Source organism: Pinus tabuliformis, chromosome 4_2 (assembly GCF_031772625.1).
Source record: "Pinus tabuliformis cultivar Carrire ecotype Pingquan chromosome 4_2, CPIR1, whole genome shotgun sequence".
Classification (NCBI taxonomy): Eukaryota; Viridiplantae; Streptophyta; class Pinopsida; order Pinales; family Pinaceae; genus Pinus; species Pinus tabuliformis.
Window position 1 is genome coordinate 702,737,067 of NC_142304.1, and position 24,957 is coordinate 702,762,023.

The 24,957-nt window shown below is 39.4% G+C and overlaps 2 protein-coding genes across 2 annotated transcripts in view; one reads left to right on the forward strand and one right to left on the reverse strand.

Annotated features, from left to right (window-relative positions):
• Positions 1-2,079: 2,079 nt before the first annotated feature.
• LOC149171439 (xyloglucan endotransglucosylase protein 6-like) lies at positions 2,080-3,050 on the reverse strand. Its single transcript, XM_089424086.1, has 4 exons — positions 2,870-3,050; positions 2,662-2,762; positions 2,362-2,555; positions 2,080-2,275 (listed from the first exon to the last, which is right to left on the reverse strand). The coding sequence occupies exons 1-4, from the start codon at positions 2,913-2,915 to the stop codon at positions 2,080-2,082; spliced, it is 537 nt and encodes a 178-aa protein (XP_089280212.1). The 5' UTR covers positions 2,916-3,050.
• A 6,443-nt stretch (positions 3,051-9,493) lies between these two features.
• The window catches only part of LOC149171440 (uncharacterized), a 76,158-nt gene continuing 60,694 nt past the window's right edge, over positions 9,494-24,957 (forward strand). The window contains exon 1 of the mRNA XM_089424085.1: positions 9,494-10,185. Coding sequence (XP_089280211.1) covers positions 9,796-10,185 — 390 coding nt within the window. The 5' untranslated portion in view covers positions 9,494-9,795. The remainder of the gene's footprint in view (positions 10,186-24,957) is intronic.

A 24,957-nucleotide genomic window follows, 5' to 3' on the forward strand; every position in this document is an offset into this window, starting at 1 on the left:
AGTGTAGCCCCTTATTATTATTAGTGCAACCCCCTTATTGTATTGATGTGCCCATGTGGTCCCCATATTGTTATTATTGTGCCCCATAGAAGCCCACTATTGTTATTGTTGTGCCCTTAGAATATTATTGTTATGTCGGCTTTGATTATATTGTGACTCCTTAGACTCTTATATATAGAAAGGAGGCCTTTTCATTTGTATCATCTAAGAATTGTTCATTTGTGTAATGTAAAGAAGGTTTCCCCCTCGAAGAGGATGATTTTGAAGTCGTTGATCTATCTTTTCTCTATTTTGTGAGCTGGTTGCATAACACATCCAACACTCCATTTACTGCACAATCAACAAATCACTGTTTTTGGCCCTTATGGATTTGCATAGACATAAAAATAATCAGCATACATACCATTTTCAACGAACAACCAACTCAGACTTGAATGCACAGACCATTTTCAAATGCATCACACAGACTATCGACTTTCACACATGAACATAAAGAAATGCATCACACCAATAATATGTCTTCATACCATACGATCCCTCTCTTCTTCTTCTTCTTCTTCTTTTTTTGAATTAATTAATTTATTTATTTTATCTTACATACAATGTAGCATGGAGTTAAAGCGAATGCGCACCAAGAACACATGGTCAAATGCAGAGCAATAGTCCAACATTTAATTCAACGCAAGGTATGACACAACATAACATTTGCACGCAGAACTCCGAGCACACAACACATAGTCTCACAATCATTACAATGCAGCCAATGCTCCAAATTCTGGTAGAGGGACAAAGAATAATGGCAGGAAAAAATGAGGACAATGGCAGAAAACTGGTAGGGATTTGAGGAGTTACATAGCATAAGAATGCTAAAAAAAGAGGTTGGCTCTGGTACCATGTCATGCTTGGAGGGTAACTTTGAATGAATTTGTTTATTACATTACCCATATCATGAATCTATACATGAGTGGAGAGACTCTTGGGATCCAAATTCCAAGGTCTCTTGGTTTGCTCAAATGCATAACTAACAATATTTACAATAATCCTTTCAGATTAGGTGCCAACACATGGTTAAGTTAAAGATATGTGTAGATTTGGCCAAATAGAGTGACTTACATAGCACTTGTAGAATTCACCATCACATAGAGGCATAAATTAATGGAAAATTATTAATTAATGGCAGTTTTAGGTTCAAAAAATGAAGAGTTTTGATTTATGCACAATTTTAAATTAAAAATGATGTGCGGAAGTTCTTTGTGTCGAGGTTCTTATGCAGAAGTTCCCCCATACAACAATTTTCGCACAACATTATTCTGCATAAAGCAAATAGAAATCTTGAGTAGACCAACGTTCTCTCCCTTCTCAGCTCGAGCCAGAAGTTAATGAAGTCGGAGTCACTTTTGATGTTGAAAATATGCACTAATTTACTCAACTGTTATTTTTTCCTCTCATTAACAAGGCAAATTAGTTTAAAATAGCTTCTACAGTCCAATAGTAAACACTGCTAATCTTTCTTCGAAATTTTTTGTTGTGACTGAATTTGAAAATAACAATTAAATTCCATGCATCACATTTATCTGTATTGCTATAAATCGATATACATATCCCATTTTTTGCATAGCCAAAGATTCGTAGAAAGAATAATAATAATAATAACAATAACATATTAACATTGAAGCTCCACAAAGATTCAGTTCTAGCACTAATGCTCAGAACAATATTGAATTAATTGATTAACATTAGTCTCCGCACAACTTCCTCCACACATGCTTCTTTCGTACACGCTTCCTACACACAACTACGTTCAAACAACCACATGCTCTATTAACTTTTAGTTGGATCGAACTAGAAAGAGATCAACAAGCATTGCCTGATGCTCATCTGATAATGCAGATCAAGACTACATAGCCTAGAAAAATCAGAACATTGAAATTAAGAATACTAGCAATTGTCCCAAAAGGTACAAAGAGAGGTCGATAGAATTATTAAATTGAATTATTAAAGATGGTTTGTTCGGCATCAGTCAAAACAAAAAAACAGAATTTAAACCAAAATGAAGGGAAAGAAAATAAGATATGCGACTCAACAATTGCAATGAGCTCCTCCCTGAGCCTCCAATTCGTGGCTCCAATTCGTCTTGACGAGGCCACCTTGAGTAGCCCAATCGTCTGCGTTCCATATAGAGGAGTAAACGCCCATCGGTTGAGTTTGAGGATACGGGACTCCTCTTTTCTCATTGTTGGAAAATATCCGTACGGGCACATCATCTACAAAGAAACTGCTTGCATGCATCAAACATCCAGCTCATCAGACACTGTAATACATAGACTAACTAGGCATGGCAATTATCGTATATATACTCACACAACTTGCTGGCGATTCCAGAGAAAGGAATAGGAATGGAAGTCTGCAGTTGGGTCGAACCATAAGAAAATACGCTGTTCTCTGTTGCCAACTCCTTTTGAATAAACGTTAGTCTGCACAGCGTACGGCTCCCCAGAAGTATTCCCCAAAAATTCAAAGTCGAATTCATCATGCTGATCGCCTTGGGAAGACATCTGCAGTAACCAAGTATAAAGTATGAATTCAATCATTGATCAAACTTAATCAAGAACCCAAGAAATGCAATATAATTCGATCTATTGTATGGCAAATGACAGTTACATAGAATGCAGTAACAGTGCCAGCAGAGTCCCCGGGAACGAGTTTGATCTGCACATTCACTTTTCCGAAGATGTATGTGCTCTTCGAAGCAAATCCTGCACCTGAAAACAGAGCAACCTTAATGAGACTTGACTTGATGTAAGCAGCAGACGCACAATCAGTAGTAAAAGCATAGAAATGGGATAAAAAATAGAATATATATAAATACCAGAAATGTTATCAAGTTTGAGCTGGAGCAACTCCCCTTGGGACATGACATGATCGACAGCCCAACTGGGGTAGAAGAAATCGTCGAAGGACGCACATTGAGAGCCCACGAGCAGGCTACACGACCCCCTTCTTGACAACCTACAAATGCCATCCTCAAGACCCGATTCGACTGGACTGTGTATCAAGCCAGTGGAAATGAATCAGAGTTCAATGAAGAAATAGCTGCGTGACCGAGAAAATTTATAGGGAATGGTAACTTGACTGGCACTCTACTAAACTTAACTGCGATCATAAAAATCGGCCCCCAGTGGTCCCACGACTCCATTTAAATAATGTTTGTTTGCCTGTACTCACTCACGTATTGCCAGTCTGTCAGTTAATTACCGTAATGGAGACTCCTTTTCTCAAAATTTACCACACTTTTGCCCCTATTTGTCATTTGATATGAGGGCCACTTGGCGGGTAGTTACCGTGTAAATGTGCCACGTCTCCGATACTGCTTCGAGCGGAATTATGATGTATAAATTGGATGGTTACACCGGTATTTTATATATATTAATATTACTAGCAATTGAATGAAAAGCATGGCAATTGCATTGAAGAGGCAAAGGGAGGAAAGCTTTATAATAGAAACAGCAAGGAAAATTTTGAGTTTTGTCAAAACGAGCAGTTCGGTTTTCTTGACTTTCCATGTTTTCTTGATTTTCCGTTTTTTCCTTTTCTGGTTCACATCCACGGTTGAAAATGTCTCATCTGATCCAACGGCTCAGAGTAAAAGTGTTGACGAAAAGTTGATGCATAGGAAAGGCCTATCGGCCTAATTAATTATTCCGCAAAGATACATAGCTCTAAAATCAAAAGCTCTATGCAAATGCTCTCTTGCATAAACTTCGTAATCCACACAGTAAAAGCTTCGCACAACTAAACATGATAATATTCCTCGTTCTCCCGCACATACCTCATCCTCCGTAAACATTCATACGATATACAATATGGAAATTTGTAAAAGTATATGCGCACAACGAGTTCTGTAGCCTGCCACCGCCAACATTTAACTGATCACGACTTTTGCTCCTCGAGAAGATAAACTTATCTTTCTGCTCCTCGTAGAGAGATGGCAATTGAATTAAAAGAAAGCAGATGACGTTATTTCCTAATCACAGTTTAATCACGTCATCGTTATCTAGATACACTGTTACAAATGCAATACAACCTGGGGAAGTCACTGTAAATAATTCAATGCAATTCATATCTGAATGCGAATAAATTATCATAATTCCTATAATAATAACAATGAAATTGAATTGAAGTAAATCAGTCGACGTTATTTCCTAATCACAGTTTAATCATCCTTATCTTTATCTTGATACACTATTATCTAATCTAGATTTTTAACTGTTGCAAGCCTTCAATGCAATATTGACGACAGAAAGTTAGCGAAGCTGCGAGTAAGCAATCTTTCAAAATACAAAACAGGTACCATAATTGCTATAATAATCACAAATGTATTGAAATAAAACAACTGTCGCTATTTCTGAATCGATTGCTATGAATTTGAGAAATACCACGTGTAAGTTATCCTTTACGAACTGAACTAAAAATATTTCACATAGTTTTTACACATAAGTGTATTGATCTCGATCTACAAGTACTAATGATAAAGTGAGTACAATAATCGTCTACTGAAAATGGCAATTCTTGCAATCGCGCCAACAATAGATAATGCCATGTTAATAATTCAAATGAGAGCTAAAGCAATATCTAGAACAAGTGAAAGCTTATATTGTTTGTCGGTCTTCTATGGTCCAAATGCACAAAAATGCTCCGAAGAGAAGCCCTACGATTACCAGGAGCCCCTACTCGATCACAATATCATGTGCTGAGAATATGGGCATATGATGCAATCGTAAGGAAACAAGAATGATGCACTTGCCATTAATTGTTATATCATATCCCCGTATCCTCAACACATGACATTATAATTGACAAAATATGCTTAACACATATTAACATGTTACATTATCCTCAACACAATGCAATAATCATCTACCGAAAATAGCAAGTCCTGTGAATCAACTGTAACTATAAAACCAAAACAAATAGAATGAACGCAACAAAATAACTGAGTAGTGCAAAAAGTCACGCAAGCAATAGATAATGCCATGCTATTAATTCAAAGAAGAGTTAAATGATTATTTACAACGAACAAGAGCTTATATTATTTGCCGATGTGTTATGATCCAAATTCATTGATATCCAAAACTTGAGCCCTACGAATGTCACTAAGGTGACGTAATCAACTTTTATGTCTGCACGCTTAGCGACTTTCCCCATCCAAATTCTATAACATCGTAAACAAGATATTTCAGGGAGTTCACTATGCAGGTACCATAAGTGATAAATGATCATCGCTACCAGGTTCAAATCTCCTCTCCTCTATTTGCGTCACTTGACACATTAGGCATTTAGGGTTAAGAAGAAAATGAATACATCATATTTTGGGAACAAAGCTTATAGTTTTAATTGAGTAATAGGTACATTGAATTTATTTATACACAAACTTTATTTTCTTGACGAAATATCCATAAGCCTTATTGTGTTATGAACATCAAATTATTATTTTTGCACACATTTGCTTTTTCAATTAAATTGTATAATAAATTTAATAGAATTAAAGAAAAGAGAATAGATGATATGTGAAAGACATCATGTGCAGAGGTTGTGTGTGTGTGCAGATGTTATGCTAAAGTTTTGTTCAAAGTTTACTAAGATAATAAATATACAAATCTCGTTTTTTAATTGTTATTTAGGGACATATTTCACAATGTATAATCATTAATTAATATTAGTTTTTGAATGTCAATTAAGGGCATTATTGAGTGCAGAAGTAGTTGTGCGAACAAAGTTGTGCTGAGGTTGTTATGCATGTGCGGATGTTATGTGAAAGTTTTGTGCAAAGTTTATTAAGATAATAAATATACAAATCTCTTTTCTAATTCTTATTTGGGGACGTATTTTTGAACATGGTTCTAACTACACACTTGCTTTATCGATTTCTTAGTGGAAAGGTACGTATTTCTACGTTTCTACTTCCATACATCCATCCCTGTCACATGTTCCACACATTATTTATTCGCATAAGAAATGCTCTATTTTCACATATATGCATTTGTGTTATGTTCAAAGTGTACAAAAATCATGTTTCTAGATTTGATGTTTTCGTGCTTATGTGGTTTTCTGAATGCGTGAGCAGATGTGTACTCGGTGAATTGAATGTTGAGATGACTTGTAATTATTTGCAACTCTGTTTTCTATTAATCAGAGGACAAAAATCGAGACGATGAAAAATTTGGATGACAGTTTTATCTTTGTAGCATGTTTCAAATGCAAAATAGTGGCAAGTGGTGATTTCTAGGGAAACGAGACTGCAAATATTTGAAATAGCTAGTATAGTAAGGGGGAAAACACTATTTGCAGTGATAGACAAAACAATGGGGCGTGTAGTGTTTTCTCTTTGCAAATTGCGTTTAAGAGCTTGGAGTATTGTTCGAGCTTCTGTTGCCTTATATAAACTGTTATCTGTAATTATGAGCCCAGACGATATCAACAACAATGAAAATTAACAAATTTAATCATTATATTCTCCCACAAACACCCCATCCTCTACAAAGATTCATAGTCCTAAAAGAAAAGCTCTACACAATTGCTCCCCCACAGATACTGCATATCCGAACAACAAAATCTTTGTACAACAAAACATAATAATATTCCCCGCTCTCTTGCACATACCCCGTCCTCCATAAACATTTATATGATATACCATCAGGGAATGTGTAAAAGTATTAGATTTGTTCAACAAATCAATAAACATACCCCACCTTATTTAATTTCCACATGTACCCCTAGTTATCCTGGAAATACCCAGTCCTAATAAAAGCTTTGCACAATGAAGCTTCTTGCACAAAATTCATACCCGGTCCTAATCAAAGCTCTATGCAATTGCTTCGCTGTACATACTTCGTACTCTGCACAAAAAAAATCTGCTTCGTCTTTCATAAACATTCATACGATATACGATTTGAAAATTTGTCAAAGTATTAGATTTGTTCGAGAAATCGACAAGCATACGTCATCTCCACATAGTGAAAGCTCAACACACTGAAACATAATAATATTCCCTATTCTCCTGCACATACCTTCATATAATACATAATCATAACTGTCTCGAAAATACCCCGTCTTAATTTTGTCTTTGCCATAAAAGCTCAACATAGTAAAAGCTCTGCACAATGAAATCTACCGCATTCACACACTTTTTCTCTTGCACACACCTTAATTTAATACATAATCATAGTTCTCCTAAAAATACCCTGTCCTAACACAGTAAAAGCTTTGCACAACGAAATCTCCCGCACATGCCCCGTCCTCCATAAACATTCAATTCTAGCACTAATGCACCCCCAATTATCCCAGAAATACCAGTCCTAATAAAAGCTCCGCACAATGAAATCTTTCGCACAAACTTTGTACCCCATCCTAATCAAATCTCTACGCAATTGCTCTGCTGCACATTCTTCATACTCCACACAGTAAAATCCCTGCTCCATCTTTTGTAAACATTCATATAATATATGAACTGAAAATTGGTAAAAGTATTAGATTTGTTCGAAAAATCGACAAGCATATGCCATCTCCGCAGAGTAAAGGCTCCACACACCATAACATAATAATATTCCCAGTTCTTCTGCACATACCTTCATACGATACATAATCATAGTTCTCTTGAAAATACCCCGTCATAATTTAGTCTTTGCCATAAAAGCTCAACATAGCAAAAGCTCCACACAATGGAATCTATCGCATTCGCACGCGTTTCTTCTCCTGCACATACGTTCATACCATACATAATCATAGTTCTCCTGAAAATACCCCGTACTAATTTGCCATAAAAGCTTAACACAGTACAAGCTTCGCACAATGAAATCTCTCGCACATACCCCATCCTCCGCAAAGATTCAATTCTAACACCAACGCTCAGAACAATACTGAATTCATAGACTAACGCCAATCTTCGCACAACTTCCTCTGCACATGCTTCCGTTCGAACAACCACATGCTTCCTCCACACAACCACCACTATACAAGCTTGACCTATTAACTTTTAGCCAAACCAAACTAGAAAGAGATCAACAAGCACTGCTTGATGCTCATCTGATAATGCAAATCAAGACTGCATAGCCTGGAAAAATCAGAATATTGCAATTAACAATATTAATCATTCCACAAAGATACATAGCTCTAAAATCAAAAGCTCTACGCAACTACTCTCCCGCACAAACTTCATAATCCGCACAACGAAACATGATAATATTCCCCGTTCTCCCGCACATACCCCGTCCTCCGTAAACATTCATACGATATACGATCTAGAAATTTGTAAAAGTATCTCCACACAATGACTTGTGTACCCTGCCACCCCCACCCCTCCCCTGCCTATGCAAATGACCTACAACCGCGTCAGTTCTGTAATCATGGGGAAGAGCAGTACCTTAACAATGTCAGTGTTAGTGTTAATGTCAGAGCGTTTACTATCCAAATGATTATTCATAAAATTAGATTTTTATTTATTTTTAAATCAATTGTCAGGTATTAACAAATAGCAAAAACAAAACACTCTCCACTACGGGAATTATGTCCCATCGGAAGCTGCTGGGCCAATCAGAAATTAGAAATAAGATTTTCAAGAAATTATAAAATTATTTTTGAATTCATGCAAAATAGAAAAAAAAATCCACATTTTCATGAAACTTTGGCTAAAATGACAAAAAAAAGCAAAATAATGAACGATCAATGCAATTTGATCACAAGGCGAATCCTATAGTCCCTGACAGGGCAGGAACTAAAAATATTAATTATGATATACTCTAAATAAGTTTCATAATAATATTTATTGTTTCAAAATTAATTAAAAAATGTTCTACTACTTCAATGTAATTTATTTATAACCTATAGATTTTGACATTTTATTTACAAAACAACTTCATCTACCTTTAGAACAATAGTTCTATGCATAAGATCAATATATAAAAATTGATTTGCTTCTCATTCCATTTAAAATTTGCTACACAATATAGTAAATCTATCTAGAAAAATGTGTTAAAAAATAGTTATATCCATATGCAATTTTTTACATAGTAGTAGTATTCTTTTTATCTTAGTTACAATAACTTCTTCTATCAGTTACATTTTGCATAAAACATAAATGTTAAAAAACAATGCTACATATTACACTTGTTTAATCATAAAAGTAATTCAATATAAAATATATTTTAAAGATAAATTCACCATATTAATATTAATATTAAGGACTTTGCTCTCGGAAATTTTAAACCATTTTTGATCTCACACTTTTATTTTATAATCCATAATAATGATTTAAAATTAATTTTCGTATTAATCATATAAAATTATTTGTGAGTAGACATTTCAAACCTACTAATAAACAATTTAATTTATCAAATTTTCAAAAAAACATAATTTATCAAATTTTGAAAAACAAATGGAAAGGGAAGAAAAATTTCGGCTCGCTGAAAAACCAAGACCATGCTACCGACCTTTAGGTTCGAATACTTCAAAATTTCTCTCTCGATCGTTATCTATCGATCCAAAATGGGAGTGTTAATTGGGTTGGAAAAGAAAATTTAAAATTTGTTCGTTAGATACTGTATTCGAAAACATAAAAACATTGCAGCAATTCATTGAAGCGAATCCCATTCCGACAGATTTTGATTCTAAATTCTCGCAGCGGCGGGGTCATCTCATCCAGTTCCAAATGGCAAAGAAACTTTTTCTTTACATCTAGATCCTCCACTATTTATCAGAACTAAGAACACATAGTTCAAACCTCAGTTTAATGAGAAATCTATGGGACTTCTGTGTCGCCTGACAACTCTATTCTACCGGGAGCTTCACGGATTAGGGCTTCCCGAAGCTTGCTATTCGAATGGAAAGTTTAATCCGGCCAATTATTCATTTGATCAGTTTAGGGTTTGGAGAATGGGGATTTCCAAAGCATTTCAAATGCAGCCATTTGCACCCGAAAGACGTTCTTACGAGGAAACGATGAAAGAACGCTTGCCGGAGACACTGTCCTTCGATTTATACAGGTCAAGATGCTCGTCGGATCACTGGGGCAGGGCGGTTGCATCGTCGGAGAGGTGCTGGTTAAACGAAGGCCGGAAGGCCTCAAAATGGGAGCCAAACCGTATTATTAGTGACCAGATGAAGTATAAGAGAAACATCCATTCTCTCCAGGTTGGTTTCGTACTCTATTTTGTCTCAGCTATTTATTTATTTTTCTGTCATTTTGTCTGTTTATTTTTATTTCCAGTTATATGCATGAATCACTAGAATTATGTCGAGGGGCTACAGTACAGAGGGTGGACTTCGTTGGCTCTAGGTTTCAGGTATGAGAGTTGGTTATTCCACCGAGTTCGCCAGGGACATGTTCCTGGCCTGATTCTTTGAAGCACATGCTATTGGGTATACCACAGCGAGAGTGGAACCCAGGCGGATGAATTAGCATTCACCAGCCTCATTAGTTAACCAGTGCCCTGTTGGTTTGCTGGATAATCGTTGAGAAATTGAATGGAACTCGATACTATACATCAACTGTCATGATTCAGGGAAAAAAGTTCGAAGTTGAGCAAAACAAAGTGCTAGGACTTTTATATGTTCCTGTTCATAATAAAAAACAACTTTGGCAGATTGTAGTGCGTCGACTATTTCTATCTGGACCAATCAATGTGCAACTGAGCTTCACAGGCGGTTGAAAACCATAATTTTAACGCCACCTAGGGATGTCCTGGTTATAATGCACAGAAAACAACAAAGCTTAACAACTTTTATCACAGGGTGCCAGTTAAACTTTTCTAGACCAATCAATGTTAACTCGAGGTTTAGAGACTGGCTAAAACCCAAAGGGCGAAATCTCAACCCCACCTGGATATTTGAGTTTTCTAGGCATGATCACGAGCACAAAACATCAAAAGTGTAATAAGTTTTGCGTTTTTTTGGAATCTAATAACAATGAAACGTTGCTTATGTATACGGAGAATGGGGGACATATATAAATTGAGGGAGGATATGTCCATTGGAGCTTAGAATCTAGATTAAAAATAGAATGAATAGTGAGTTATGCAAGTGTAGTTTGTTCAATCAGTCATTTCGTTTCTAAAAAAAAGCAGCCAAGCTTACCAATGGATATGTTTGCTATATGTTGATAGCAATCTGTAGTCTGCCACATGACGAATCATATTGTTGTGCACTGTTTTCAGATTCCCGTGTAACTTAATCTGGCTTAATCTGCATGCACATAATATAACTATTAAATAACAAAACTTAGAGCGAGCTGTATTAGTGCTAGCCACTCTACCATGAAATAATATGTAACTGAGGTGATGAACATAGTAGATAAGATAAGATAAGTGTATTAATTCCAACAAATGACCGCAAAAGCAGGTCAGTGGGACTGCTGAGTACACATGTATTGATAAAAGTGGGAGCACAGAACTAGCTCTTAAATAAAGTAAGAGACAGAAAGTGAGAGAAATAAAATGAGGTACTGCCCTCATAGAGAACCAGGATTGTATGTTCTACTAGAGGAACATAATCTTTTCAGGCAGCTAAACCATTTGTTTAGGAGGTTTGTAATCCAATTAAATCTTCTCCAAAGGGAGAAATTTGTCATGATATTTTTCTAATGCTCCCTGGAAAAGTCATATTGCAAAATCATTTCGAGTTTTGGCAAACAAGATTTGTTGCAGAGAAGCATCACTTAAATCTGACCAGGCCAGCCTGCTTGTGGTGTACTCCAGGTTGAAAAAATTGATGGAGAATTTTTTAACAACTAAGACAATTTCCTCTGACCAGGCCAGGGAGTACGGTAAATACAACGATGCGTCCATCGATAATACTACTAATGGTCCATAACCCCATTTCCCTACTCATTGATCAGATGAGAGGTACTTCCCATGAGTCCCATATTTCATGGGTAGGATGCCTTGACAGGAGAACTAATCATCTTGTCCCAAAGTCGCCACGGGGTATCACAGGGGAAGGTTGAACCTTTCACCTTGTACATAGCGCACCACTAGGGGAGGGTGAGTCACCCTGTGGTTGCATGTCGCTCCAAGAAGTACCCCAAGCCCCCCGGAGCTCCCAGAGCTCAATGTATGCATCATACATGACCCTCATAAGAGGGTCTCTCAACGACACCAAGTCATTCTCGGAAAGTCAAGAATTTGACCTTTCCCAGGGGCTTCGTCAAAATGTCGGCGACTTGCTCATCTATACCGATATGTTGGAGCCTTATTGCTTCCCGCTGCACCATATCCCGGATATAGTGGTACTTGATATCGATATGCTTGGAGTGATCATGAAATACGAGATTCTTTGATAAACGAATACCGCTCTGGTTGTCACACAGGATCACGGTAGTATCCAATGTAAATCTAAACAACTCACTAAAGAGCTTCTGCAACTAGATCGCCTCACAAGATGCCATACTCGCAGCAATGTACTCTGCCTTAGCGGTGCTCAAAGCCACCGACTTCTGCTTCCTGCTCATCTAGGATATCGAGGCAGATCCCAAAGAGAAACAACACCCGAAAGTGCTCTTTCGGTCCATGTCACTGCCTGCCCAATCAACATCGGTATATCCATGTAATCTCACATCTCCGACAGTGTATCTCATCCCATGAGTGATTGTGCCACGAAGGTATCTCAATAGATTCTTGGTACCAATCCAATGTGTGTGGTGAGGCTCAACCATATGTTGACTCAACGTGTTGATTGCAAAACATATATTCGGATGGGAGTTCACCAAGAACATCATTGCTCTGATGGTTGACGATACTCGATAGCATTTTGTAAAACAGGTTTGACAACACTACCGCTTAACTTCTTGAAGTCAAGCTCCATCGGGGTAGTCACGAGCTTGCAGTCCACCATACCAAATCTCTCCAATATCTTCACCACATATTTTCCTTGAGATAGGAAAATCTCCCTTGGCTTCTGCCAGACTTCTAGTCCTAGGAAATAGTGCATCAGTCCTAGGTCCTTCATCTCAAACTCAGAAGCCAACTCCCTCTTACATTTGTGAATGAGAGGGTCTACACTTGTCAGAAAGAGGTCGTCAACGTACAACACCAATATGAGAGGTTTGTCATCTTCAACCTTAAAGTAAAGGTTAGGGTTGGCTTCACTCCTAGTGAATCCCAACTTCATCAAGTAGCTATCGATCCTCTCATACCACGCTCGGGGTGCTTGCTTCAGCCCATAGAGGGCTTTCTTCAACTTGCACACATGAGATTCCCGATCATGAATCTCAAATCCTTCGGGTTGTTCCACATAGACTTCTTTGATTGAACCATGCAAGAATGCGGTCTTAACATCCATCTGATGTAGGTTCCATCCTTGCGAAGCAGCAAGGGCTATGATCGAGCGGATGGTGGTATATCAGGCAACAGGGGCAAATATCTTGTCATAGTCTATACCTTCTTTCTGAGAGAAGCCACAAGCGACAAAACGAGCCTTATAATTTTCAGCCCTTCCATTAGCTCCATCCTTTATCTTGTAAAGCCATTTCGAAGTGACAACTGCTTTGTCCTAGGGTCTGGGGACCACATCGCAGACATCGTTCTTCATGATGGACTCATATTCCTTAGTCATGGCATCCTTCCATACTTGATGCTTGACAGCTTTTGCGAACGACGAAGGCTCATTTTGAATGATCATGCTCATGATGGTACTTTCACGGAAAGTCCCTCTGGGTGCAATGTGTCCTTCGACATCATCAAGTGTCCCCCTGAGCCATGAAGGCCTCTTCTTAGAAGAGGAAGGCTCTTGCGGAGGGGGATCAATAGGATCCATAGGTTCTTCCACATCGGGCATCGTCTCATCTTCCTTTTCCTTCGGTTTCCTAGTGTCATCTTCTTTAGATTCCCTTAGAGTAGGAAGATTGTCAACTTTGCTAAGAGCCATATCTTCGTCAAAGGTGACATCATGGCTAATCTCGACTTCCCTTTGACTAGCCCCATGGATTCTATAGCTCTTAGTATTTTCGCTATAGCCCACGAAGATACCTTTCTTTCCAGATGCACTCAATTTATTCCTTCTTTTTCGGCACATGAAAATATACATGACTTCCAAAAATTCTAAAATGAGATACGTCAGGTTTCTTACCAGTGAACATTTCTTCGGAAGTCTTGGAACCCAATGCTTAATGAGGGCATCAGTTTTGCACATATACATCGGTATTCGCAGTTTTGGCCCATAGAAACTTCAGAAGCCTTTGATCATTGAGCATACCACAAACAACTTCCACAATCGTATGGTTCTTCCTTTTTGCCACACCATTCTGCTCAGGAGTATATGGTGTTGTAGTCTCCCTCTTAATGCCAGTGTCTTTGCAAAAGTCATGGAACTCATTGGATTCATACTTAGTCCCATTATTAGTTCTTAAGATCTTGATCTTCTTTTTGGTTTGATTCTCGATCAAGGCTTTGAAGTGACGAAACCAGGAGAACACTTCGTCCTTCTTTTTCAAGAAGTATATCCAAGTCTTGCGAGAATAATCATCTAAAAAAGTGAGGTAATATAAATATCCTCCCAAGGAGTTCACAGGGATCATATCAGATATGTCTGAGTGAAACAACTGCAATATATCGGAGGTCTTGCTATGGCTTGAGGGGAATGGTCGCCTTTTGAGCTTTCCTTCGGCACATCTCAGGCATACACCTTCTTTCTCTACTTTGAACTCGGGCATCCTTGTCACCATTTGTCTCACATCGGGTAGAGCTTTATAATGAAGGTGAGCAAACCTCCGATGCCATAGTTTGGACTGAAGAGATGTGTCACAAGACATGACACCCAACGGACTTCCTCTGACCTGATATAATGAATCAACTTGAAACCCAAGAGTGAAAGCATCTTTAAAATTCTTTTTCCATACACGTACCTTGCCATCGATGAAAGCCACCTTATAGCCTTTGTCTTCCATTGCCGAAATGGACACCAGGGTCTTTTTGAGATCAGGTACATATAGGACTTCTTGCAAATGAATTGTATTACCCTAATTCAATTGAAGAGTGACATTCCCTATGCCTTTCACGGGATATTTTGAGTTGTCCCCAAGAACAATTTCCATGTTGGTCTCCTTCTCTATCAGATTAGAGAGAGCTTCTTTGTAACCAGTGAAGTGCCTTGAGGCACCACTATCAATAAGCCAATTTCCCAGCAAGTCCGGGGGAGTAGTAGTAGAGAGGCCCGCTGGTAGATAATATTCATCTTTCTTATTGTTAACAACGTTAGATTCATACTTGGAGTTTCTTGCCTTCTTGGAGGGTTGACCACTTCCTTGATTTCCAACATTTCTCTTTCCTTTGCCATTGAACCTGCCATTCCTTTGATTGCCTTGGGAGTGATTTTGATCATCGTCATGATGTGAGTCCTTTTTATCAGGGCACTCCCTTGCATAGTGGCCCATTTTGTTGCAATTGTAACATCTTCCTTTTCTTCCACCCTTCGGTCCGACCTTTCCTTTAGATTTAGCCCTGGAATTGTTTCTCCTTTTAGCATGAGAGGAGAATGCAACGAGATTGCCTCTAAGTGCAGGCATTTCCTGCTCTTCCATCCTTGTTTCTTCTTGAATGCATCTTGCCATCAATTCCTCAACTCCGGGATTTACATTATTATTGAGAAGAGTGGTTTTGAATATATAACATTTAGATGGGAGCCCTCCGAGAGTTGTGATGGTCAGTTCCCTGTCAGGAATGACTTCCCCAATTGATAGGAGATCATTCTTGATCTCAGTGATCCTTAAGAAGTATGCTTGCATACTCTCATCTTTGTCCTTCTTAATTTCCTTCAGCTTATTCTTAAGAAACAAAACTTAATTTGCATCATTAACTTTAAATAAACTTACCAGTCTATTGTAGATTTCCTTGGAGGTGGTCAGCTTGGAAACATAGGCCACCAGGTGCTTGTCGATAGAGTCCCGGATGATCTTCTTTGCTTTGACTTCTCCCCTAGTCCACTTGTTCCTAGCAGCAGCAGATGCATTTGATGGAGGCTCAACGATTTTGCCCCCTCACATTGTCCAACACTTCCTGCTTTTCTAATGTCAGATCGAGAGACATCTTCCATTCGTGATAGTCAGACTTCTCAAGGAGCTTGTCTTCAGCGGGGAAGTGTGATGAGGACCCCATGAAGTCTTCGAGATTACTTCAACAGCCTTTAGTGATTGCTCTTGCTCTTGCTTGGGCTTTGTCTTCACCTTAGCTCCGATACCATGTTAATTTATGGTATGTTCTATGCTTAGTGCAGTTTACTTCGATTTCTTCTTATTAGTCACTATTTAGCAATCACATAAACATAAAGTAAAATGCTGATAGAACATTAATAGATCGACAGAAAACAAGCCAAGACAAGAGACACAAGATGTGGCGGCTAGCCAAGGACAAACCCCAATGCGGGGAAACCCTTTGATAAATTCTTCTTTAATCTTCAATAGTTCAGCAGAGAGTAATAGTCGAAATTCAAAAATCTGTAATTTTATGACAACAGCAACAAACCCTAAATCAGCAAAGTCAAACTTAGTCAAACAGCCCCGGATTGACCTCTAGTCAACCTTGAAGAACTCGGTCTTCAACAACAAACTTCGGCAGCCCAAAACAACCCTTGGTCAACGGTCAAAACAATAGTCAAAGATCAGTAGTCCGCGGCAGTGTTGCAGGAATCGCCCCCCCCCGGATCCAAAGGCAGAATCGCGGATCGGAGCGAATCGATCCGGAATCCCCACTGGAAGCGCGATTCCGTTTTGGAGGTGGCGCGATTCCGGGCAAAAAAAACGATTCCTGCAATTACGGTTGCGTAACTAGAATATAATTACTCATCCATGTAGAGATAACGTTGGTCGACTCAATCCGAAGCAGTGGACACTGGGTGAAAGTGGAGAGATTCGCAGTTTGCACGCACAGAACAATGAGATGTGAGATGTAAGAGACGTGGGGAGATTCTCGTGCTACATCAGTGTGAACTCTAAGGGTGTGAAGCAGTTCAAAGCCAAAGCGGTTGGGTTTATTTACCTAGAATTTACACGGTTACAAAATGAAAGTTTGTTGGACATTGTATATGATTCCAGAATTGACATTTTATTTTGCATATATTGTAAAAATGGTATTTTAGCGTATAGGAACTAAGAATAATGATGGTAATTGTGAAAATGTAGTCGCTTTGTAACTTTTATTTTATTTATTAGTATTTAAAATTATGTCTTTTTTACTTTAAGATTATAAAAGAATGTATATCTAAATATGATTGTGATTGTGTTTTATGTTTTAGAAAGTTGTGATGTTTTACAATTTCAACATTAAAAAATATATAATTTTGGTGTTTTACATTGTATATGATTTCGGAATTGGTGGTTTATGTGGAGAATAAGTGATAATGATTTCCATTTTGACAATATAGTCACTATTGAAGCACTATTCTAATTATTGGTATTTAAAATGATCTTTCCTTTAATTTAAGATTATTAAAAAAATACTTATAAATATGGTATTGATTTATCTTCCAAAAAAATTAAAATGTTTCATAATTTTGAATATTAAAAATTAAATAATATAATTTTGGAAGAATAAATAAATACCTTGTCATAAAGTATTAAATTCCTTAATATAATTTAAGTTGCACATCTATTTAATTAAAATAACTTTAAAGCTAATCCGTTGATGTATGTTTGTAATAGCTAGAATATAGATGATTGTTGTACATACTAGTAACTACAATGGAATCATGGATGCCATATCTATCTTGATTTATGCAAAAATATGCATGTTTTCATGTCTTCTACAATTATGGAATCATGGATGCCATATCTATCTTGATTTATGCAAAAATATGCATGTTTTCATGTCTTCTACAATTAATTTGGTATTTGGGATGTTTGTTTTGAGTATAAATGCAAAAAAATATATAAAAATATATATATATAGCAGACGCTTCCGCGGACGCTTCGCTCCCTAGATTTTTGGAAAATGACGCTTCCGCGCTCCGCGCTTCCGCTTCGCTCCCGCTTCGTGCAACATTGGTCCGCGGTGAGCTGTAACCAGTCAAAGCCGGTCAACGCTTTGGTCAACGCAGCACCCAAACAGCCTGCACAGGTCAGCCCTTGGTCAACGCTTCACAAAACAATCCAGCACTTGGTCAATGCATCCCTAGAAAAGTCAACACTGCCTAAAAAGTCAACGTTACCCTAAAATCAGTCAACGCTGCCCTAAACAGAAAATGTGTCCTTCTTCTTGCACGTGTGAGAGAAGCTGCTCCTTCGCTGGCCCAATGAGATGAGGAGAGAGAAGATGAGTTGAGATGAGATGAGTTAATAATGACTCAACCTCACTTGTACTTATATGATGTGTTGGGCATGTGTGCCACACATTTAGTTGTTGGCTGACCTTGACAATTTGTCAAGTAAATACAAATAAATTCATATCTCCATAAATAGTTGTCGGAATTGGATGATCGTTAGATCAATCCTACACCTCTCGACGAGAGGAATCAAGGAAAAACATCAGCTACCATAAATAAGATGACCCACATGGAGTTTGGCCCTAGTTGCCAATTTTAACAACAGCCAATATATATAGAGTTCTGTCCCTCCTTTTGGACGACTTCACTTCTTTTGCATCGAAATTGCTTTGTTGATGATGTCGTTGCATGGAGAGGACTTTGACGTTGCTTGGAGAGATATTCTTTGACTCGTATACAAATGTATACATGGTGTGACATGCCCTTAAGGTCTTTAACATTTTCTCTTGACCATTTGACTCACCTATAGCACTTAACATGTGCTAGACCTATTTCAACGAGCAAGAAACTCATTGACATATATTATAAAAATAATATTTCTTTTCTTGAATAAGTACAAATTTCAAAAGTACATTTATGAAGACCGAACCTAGTTACATTTCCTTCAACACATTTGGCATGCTCAACAATGTTTTTTACCCACTCCACTTTGCCTCTGTCCTCAAGCATGAGGTATATGTAATGTGCATCACATGGAGTCCAAAATATGGTGTTATATTTGGACTCAAGCATCTTTCCAGCAAGAATATAGTTTGGGGCATTATCTGTGATGACATGCACAACATTTTGCTCCCCCACTTCCTAAATAATCTCATCCAAAAGCTCAAATAGAAGGGTTGCATCCTTCACCTTATCAGATGCATCAATTGATCTCAAAAACATGGTTCCTTGAGGGCAAGAAACAAGGAAATTAATGATAGTGCGGTTCTTTGCATCGGTCCATCCATTTGACATGATGGAACAACCTGTTATCAATAGAAGAAATCTCTTTTTGCAAAAGAGCTCCCCTCAAGTCAGGCATAATAGGGCCTTTGAAGCTCTTTCCTGTAGCTATAACAAAGTCCCACATAGCTTGGTAATAAGGTGAGCGAGCAACATTAAATGGGATATCTGCATCATACCACCATCTAGCAATGTATTGAAAAGAAGATTCTTTGCATTGTTTTTTCCAATGTTCATCCAAAGTGGGTTGACGACTTGGCTGGGAGGAAGTGGGATTAGCAGAGGCAGTGGTGGCAAAGGATGAGAAATAACTTTGGATGTTTAGCCTCTTTGTTCCTTTAGATTGTTGGCCTTGATGATAAGACCCAAGAGCAGGAGGAACATAGTGAAAGGGGTCATTGGTGGAAGGGATAAAAGAGGAGTCTTGAATCTCAAAATCATCATACCCACTCTCTTTCATGGCTTGTAATATTTCCCTCTTCCTTGCAATTTCTTCTTGGATAGCCTTCTCCCTAGCCTTATTCTCCTCAAACTTCTCAAACTTGGCAAGGTATTTTTCCCTAACAGAACCTAACACTTCTTTTGGTGCTTCACATGGCTTTGCTTGGCCTCTTATCCTAACCAAGTGTTGTTTCAACCTGAGAATACCCCCACCTCTAATAGATTTATTGCAAAATTTGCATATCATTTTTCCATCAATCACATCACAATGAGCCCATGCAGTGTCCTTGGATTTTGGAGCCATGGTGACTAGAAATAATTGAAATTTGCAAAGAAATTTGCCAATAAAAAATTGCAGCTAAGAAAACTGGAAAACCTAAGATAAATTTAAGAAAAAAATGCATATTTAGCCTACAAAATTTGATAGCATAGAACTAGAGATTTGATAGCATAGAACACATAAAAAAATTAAATACATGGACAACAGTGAAATATGGAAATTTTCAAGTGAAAATCCTTACCTGGAAATGCAAACTAGCTTCCTTAGCCTCCTCTTGAAGATTCCAACTCTATTAACAGCTCCAAACTATCTCCAAAATAGCTCCAAGTCCAACTCCAAGATGACTATTCCAGCAAAAACTCGACCCACTCTCCAAGCTCCCAATGAAACTCACAAAAACTCCAAATGAGATGTGTGAGGCAAATGAGGGGGGTGACCTCCTTTTATTGGCTTGGAGAGGGTGTTTTTGGAGGGAAACAACCCTTAGTTTCCCTCCAAACCACCTAAGAAGCCTCTAAAAACTGGCTTGGTGGGTCTGCAGTGGCCATGGCACTAAAGCGGTTGGTTAGGTCCGGTTATTGTGGGAAAAAAGCGAAATTGGGCCATGAACCCGGTTTTTTGCTTGGTTCGGCCTGATTTGCCAGTGAACCGGCCGGTTTGACCGGTTTCCGGTTCAGACTAGTTGGTTTTTAAAACTATGACTAGACTGGGCCCTACATTGGTGATCATCCCTACAAAACAAGGCTCTTATAAAACCATGAATCCACATATAAGCTCACCTAAGGCCCTCCAATTGTTAATTTTAGGTATGTTCTATGCTTAGAGAAATTTATTTCAATTTTCACAGTTAGCTCAATATCTTTTCCAGATTAGCAATCACATCAGCATTAAAGTAAATTGCAAATAGAACATAAACATAAATCGTAGAAGACAAGCCAAGACAAGAGGACACAAGATGTGCCGCTACCCAGGGACAAACCCCAATGTGGGGAAACCCTTGATCAATTCTTCTTCCATGTTCTTCAATAGTTCAGCACAGAGAGAGAGAGAGAGAGAGAGAGAGAGATAGTACATTTACATCAGAAGTCAACTGTTTGACTTTCTAGGTAAGAGAATAGATCACCTCTACATGCGATCAGTTGAAGACATGCTGCTTCAACTGATTCTCCAAGGTGACTCCTTCAACTATCATTGTGCTGCACCTCACCATGCTGCATCCATCATTACTATGCTGCATCAAATCATGCTTTACCAATCATGATTGTACCCGTCACTGTACTGCATCATGTACCTTTGTTGTCCCAATGTGCTTGCTGCACCATGCTTGCCACCATGTGCTTGTTGCACCTTGCTTAACATACTGTCCCTAGCATGCTTGTTGTCCTTAGCATGCTAGCTATCCCTTGCATGCTAGTTGTAACATTGCATGCTTGGTGTATTTGCTGCTAAGTACCATACAACTGTCTCAATGTTAGTTAGCTGTCCCTTGCATGCTGCTCTCCTTTGGAGACAGATGCTTCGGCTGTTCCGGTAGTTCCCGACAGTTCTCGGCAGTTCCGGCAGTTCCCGGCAGATCCGATAGTTTCGGCTGTTCTCGACAGTTCCGATAGTTCCCGACAGTTCCGGTAGTTCCCACTGTTCCCGATAGTTCCAGCTTCTGCCCTCTGCGTCAGCTTTCTCAATAGTTCCGGTAGTTCTCGGCAGGTCCGACTTCTACCCTTTGCGTCAACTTTCCCAGCTGTTCCGGCAGTTCCTGGCAATTCTGGCTGTTCCGGCTTTTGCCCTCTGCGTCAGCTTTCCCGACAGTTCCAGCTTCTGCCCACTGCGTCAACTTTCCCGGCTGTTCTGGCAGTTCCCGGCAGTTTCGGCTGTTCTGGCTTCTGCCCTCTATGTCGGCTTTCCTGGCTATTCCGGTAATTCCCGACAGTTCTCGGCAGTTCCGGCTTCTACCCTCTGCGTCAGCTTTCTCGGCTATTCCCGCAGTTCTCGGCAGTTTCGGCTTCTGCCCTTTGCGTCAGCTTTCTCGGCTGTTTCGGCAATTCCCGACAGTTTCGAGAGTTCCTGGCAGTTCTGGCTTCTGCCCTCTGTGTCAGCTTTCCCGGTAGTTCCGACAGTTTCGACAGTTCCCGACAATTCCAGCTTCTGCCCTCTAGATTAGGGGCAGTGTTATCCCTTAGGATCTCTCCTCCTACTAAAACCCAAAGACAAGTAGAGAGGAAGAGATCCCAAGTGTGTTGAATGACTTGACGGCCACCTCTATTTATACTAAAATGTTGAGCACAAGTGGGGTTTATTTGGTCGCTAGCCGACCTTGACGAATTGTCCCATAACACAAATAAATTCATATCTCCATGAATACTTATCGGAATCGATGATCTTTAGATCAATCCTACACCTCTCGATGAGAGGGATCCAATAAAAATATCAGCTTCCATTAGTAAGATGATGCACATGGAGCTTGGCCTTAGTTGCCAATTTTAACACTCCCTCTCAACTAGGGAGAACTCCATCCGCTAATCCATATGTCCGACTGTACTATCTCTGCCATCAGTGCCTTGCTCTGCTGAACCATGAAGAAGAAGAATTGATCGAGAATGTCTCATACCATTCTCTATTGACCCGAAGTCATTTTCATCTGAAGAGAGTGTGTCACATCACTCTTACTGACCCGAAGTCAGTTTTATTGATCCCAGATCAATATCACAAGAGAGTGTCTCAAACCACTCATATTGATCCTAGATCAATTTCATTGATCCCAGATCAATGGAGGTCATCCTAGCATAGGGACTACGGTAGATACATCGATAGTACTACTATGGTCCCTAACCCTATTTCCCTGCTCATTGATCAGATGAGAGGTACTTCCCATGAGTCCCAGACTGCATGGGTAGGATGCCTCAACAGGAGAACTAATAATCCTGTCCACAGGACAGAACGAATCATCCTGCCCCACAGTTGCCACAGGAGAACTAATCATCTCGGCCCACAAGAGAACTAATCATCCTATTTCACAGTTGCGACGCGAGAACTAGTCATCCTGGCCCATAGGAGAACTAATCATCCCATTTCACAGTTGCCACGAGAGAACTAATCATCCCGACCCACAAGAGAACTAATCATCCTGTTCCACAATTGCCACGGGAGAACTAATCATCCCGGCCCATAAGAGAACTAATCATCCTGTTCCAGAGTTGCCACGGGAGAAATAATCATCCTAGTCCACAGGAGAACTAATCATCCTATTCCACAGTCGCCACGGGGTATCACAGGGGAAAGTTGACCCTGTCATCCTGTACATAGCGCACCACCAGGGGAGGGTGAGTCACCCTGTGGTCGTATGTTGCTCCAGTAAGTACCCCAAGCCCCTAGAGCTCCTAGAGATCAATGCATACAACATGCAGGACCCTTATAAGAAGGTCCCTCAACGACTCCAAGTCGTTCGGGAAAGTCACAGATTTGACCTTTCCCCGGGGCTTTGACAAAATTTCTGCGACCTATACATCAATCTCAATGCGATGGAGCCTCCTTGCTCATCGACTTACCATATCCCAGATAAGGCAGTATTTGATGTCTATCTGCTGGAGCAATCATCGAATACAAGATTTCTCAATAATCGAATCCCCCCTCTGGTTGTCACAGAGAATCACAGTGGTATTCATCATGTGTACAAACAGCTCACTTAAGAGCTTCTACAACCATGCAGCTTCACACGAGATCATACTCGTAGCTATGTATTCGGTCTCAGCGGTGCTTATAGCAACCGACTTTTGCTTCCTGCTCATCCATGATATCGAAGCAAAATCCAAAGAGAACCAACATTGAGAAGTGCTCTAGTGATCCTCCACACTGCCTGCCCAATCAGCATTCGAATAATCATGCAGTTTCATATTTTCGGCAGTGTATCTCAATCCATGAGAGATTGTGCCCCGAAGATATCTCAGAAGATTCTTGGCAACAATCTAGTGAGGCTCAACCAAATATGAGCTCACCATGCTAACTGCAAAACATATATCCGGACGAAAGTTCACCAAGAACATCAACGCGAGTGAGTTTATGAAACTCAGAGGCATTTCCCAAATCTGGTCTGACATCACTACCATATAACTTCTGAAAGTTAGGATCCTCGAGGTAGTTACAGGCTTGCAGTTTATCATTCCACATTCGGAATCCAACAACCTCTTACTTCTGCAAATGAGAGAGTCTGCACTTGTCAGAAATAGGTCGTCCTCATAAGGTGCTGGTATGAGAGGTCTATCATCCACAACCTTCAAACAATGGTTTGGATCAGCTTCACTCTTAGTGAATCTCAGCTTCATCTGACAGCGATCAAACCTCTCATACTACGCCCGAGGAGTTTTGATTCAAGCCATAGAGGGCTTTCTTCCACCTGCATACGTGAGATTCCTGATCATCAATCTCAAACCCCTCAGGTTGTTCCAAACATGTGGACCTGCTACATGAGGGGAATGGTCTCCTTGTAAGATTTTCCTTCAGTACATCTCAGACATGTACTTTCATGGTCCTTTTGAATTTAGGCATCCCTGTCACCATTTGACTCACAGACCTCCGGTGCTATGTGTCAATGGACATGGTCCCTGGTGGACTTCCTGCAACTTGATACAACCCTGAACTCAAAAGCATCTTTGAAAATTCTATTTTCAAACACGTACCTTTCCATCGATGAGTGCCACCTCGTAACCTTTGACTTCCAATGCTGAAATGGACACCAGGTTCTTTTTGCGATCAGGTACATACAAGAGATGATGTAAATGAATTGAGTTACCCTCATTCAATTGAGGGATAACATTCCCTACACCCTTTCCGGGATAGGTGGCATTGGCTCCAAGTATAATCCCACCGTTGTTTCCGTCTCTACCAAATTAGAGAGTGCACCCTTCTATCCGATGAAGTGCCTGGGGTTCCTTGCTTTCTTTGAAGAGTCGACCATTTCCTTGATGACCTGCATTACCTGTCATTCCTTTGATCATTGAAGA

Coding starts and splice junctions, on each gene's coding strand:
- LOC149171439 (XM_089424086.1), bottom strand. CDS start 2,915: ATGTCCCAAGGGGAGTTGCTCCAGCTCAAACTTGATAACATTTCTG. Junction 2,556..2,661: donor GCACTGTTACTGCATTCTAT/GTAACTGTCATT, acceptor TGGTTACTGCAG/ATGTCTTCCCAAGGCGATCA. Junction 2,276..2,361: donor TGGAATCGCCAGCAAGTTGT/GTGAGTATATAT, acceptor GCATGCAAGCAG/TTTCTTTGTAGATGATGTGC.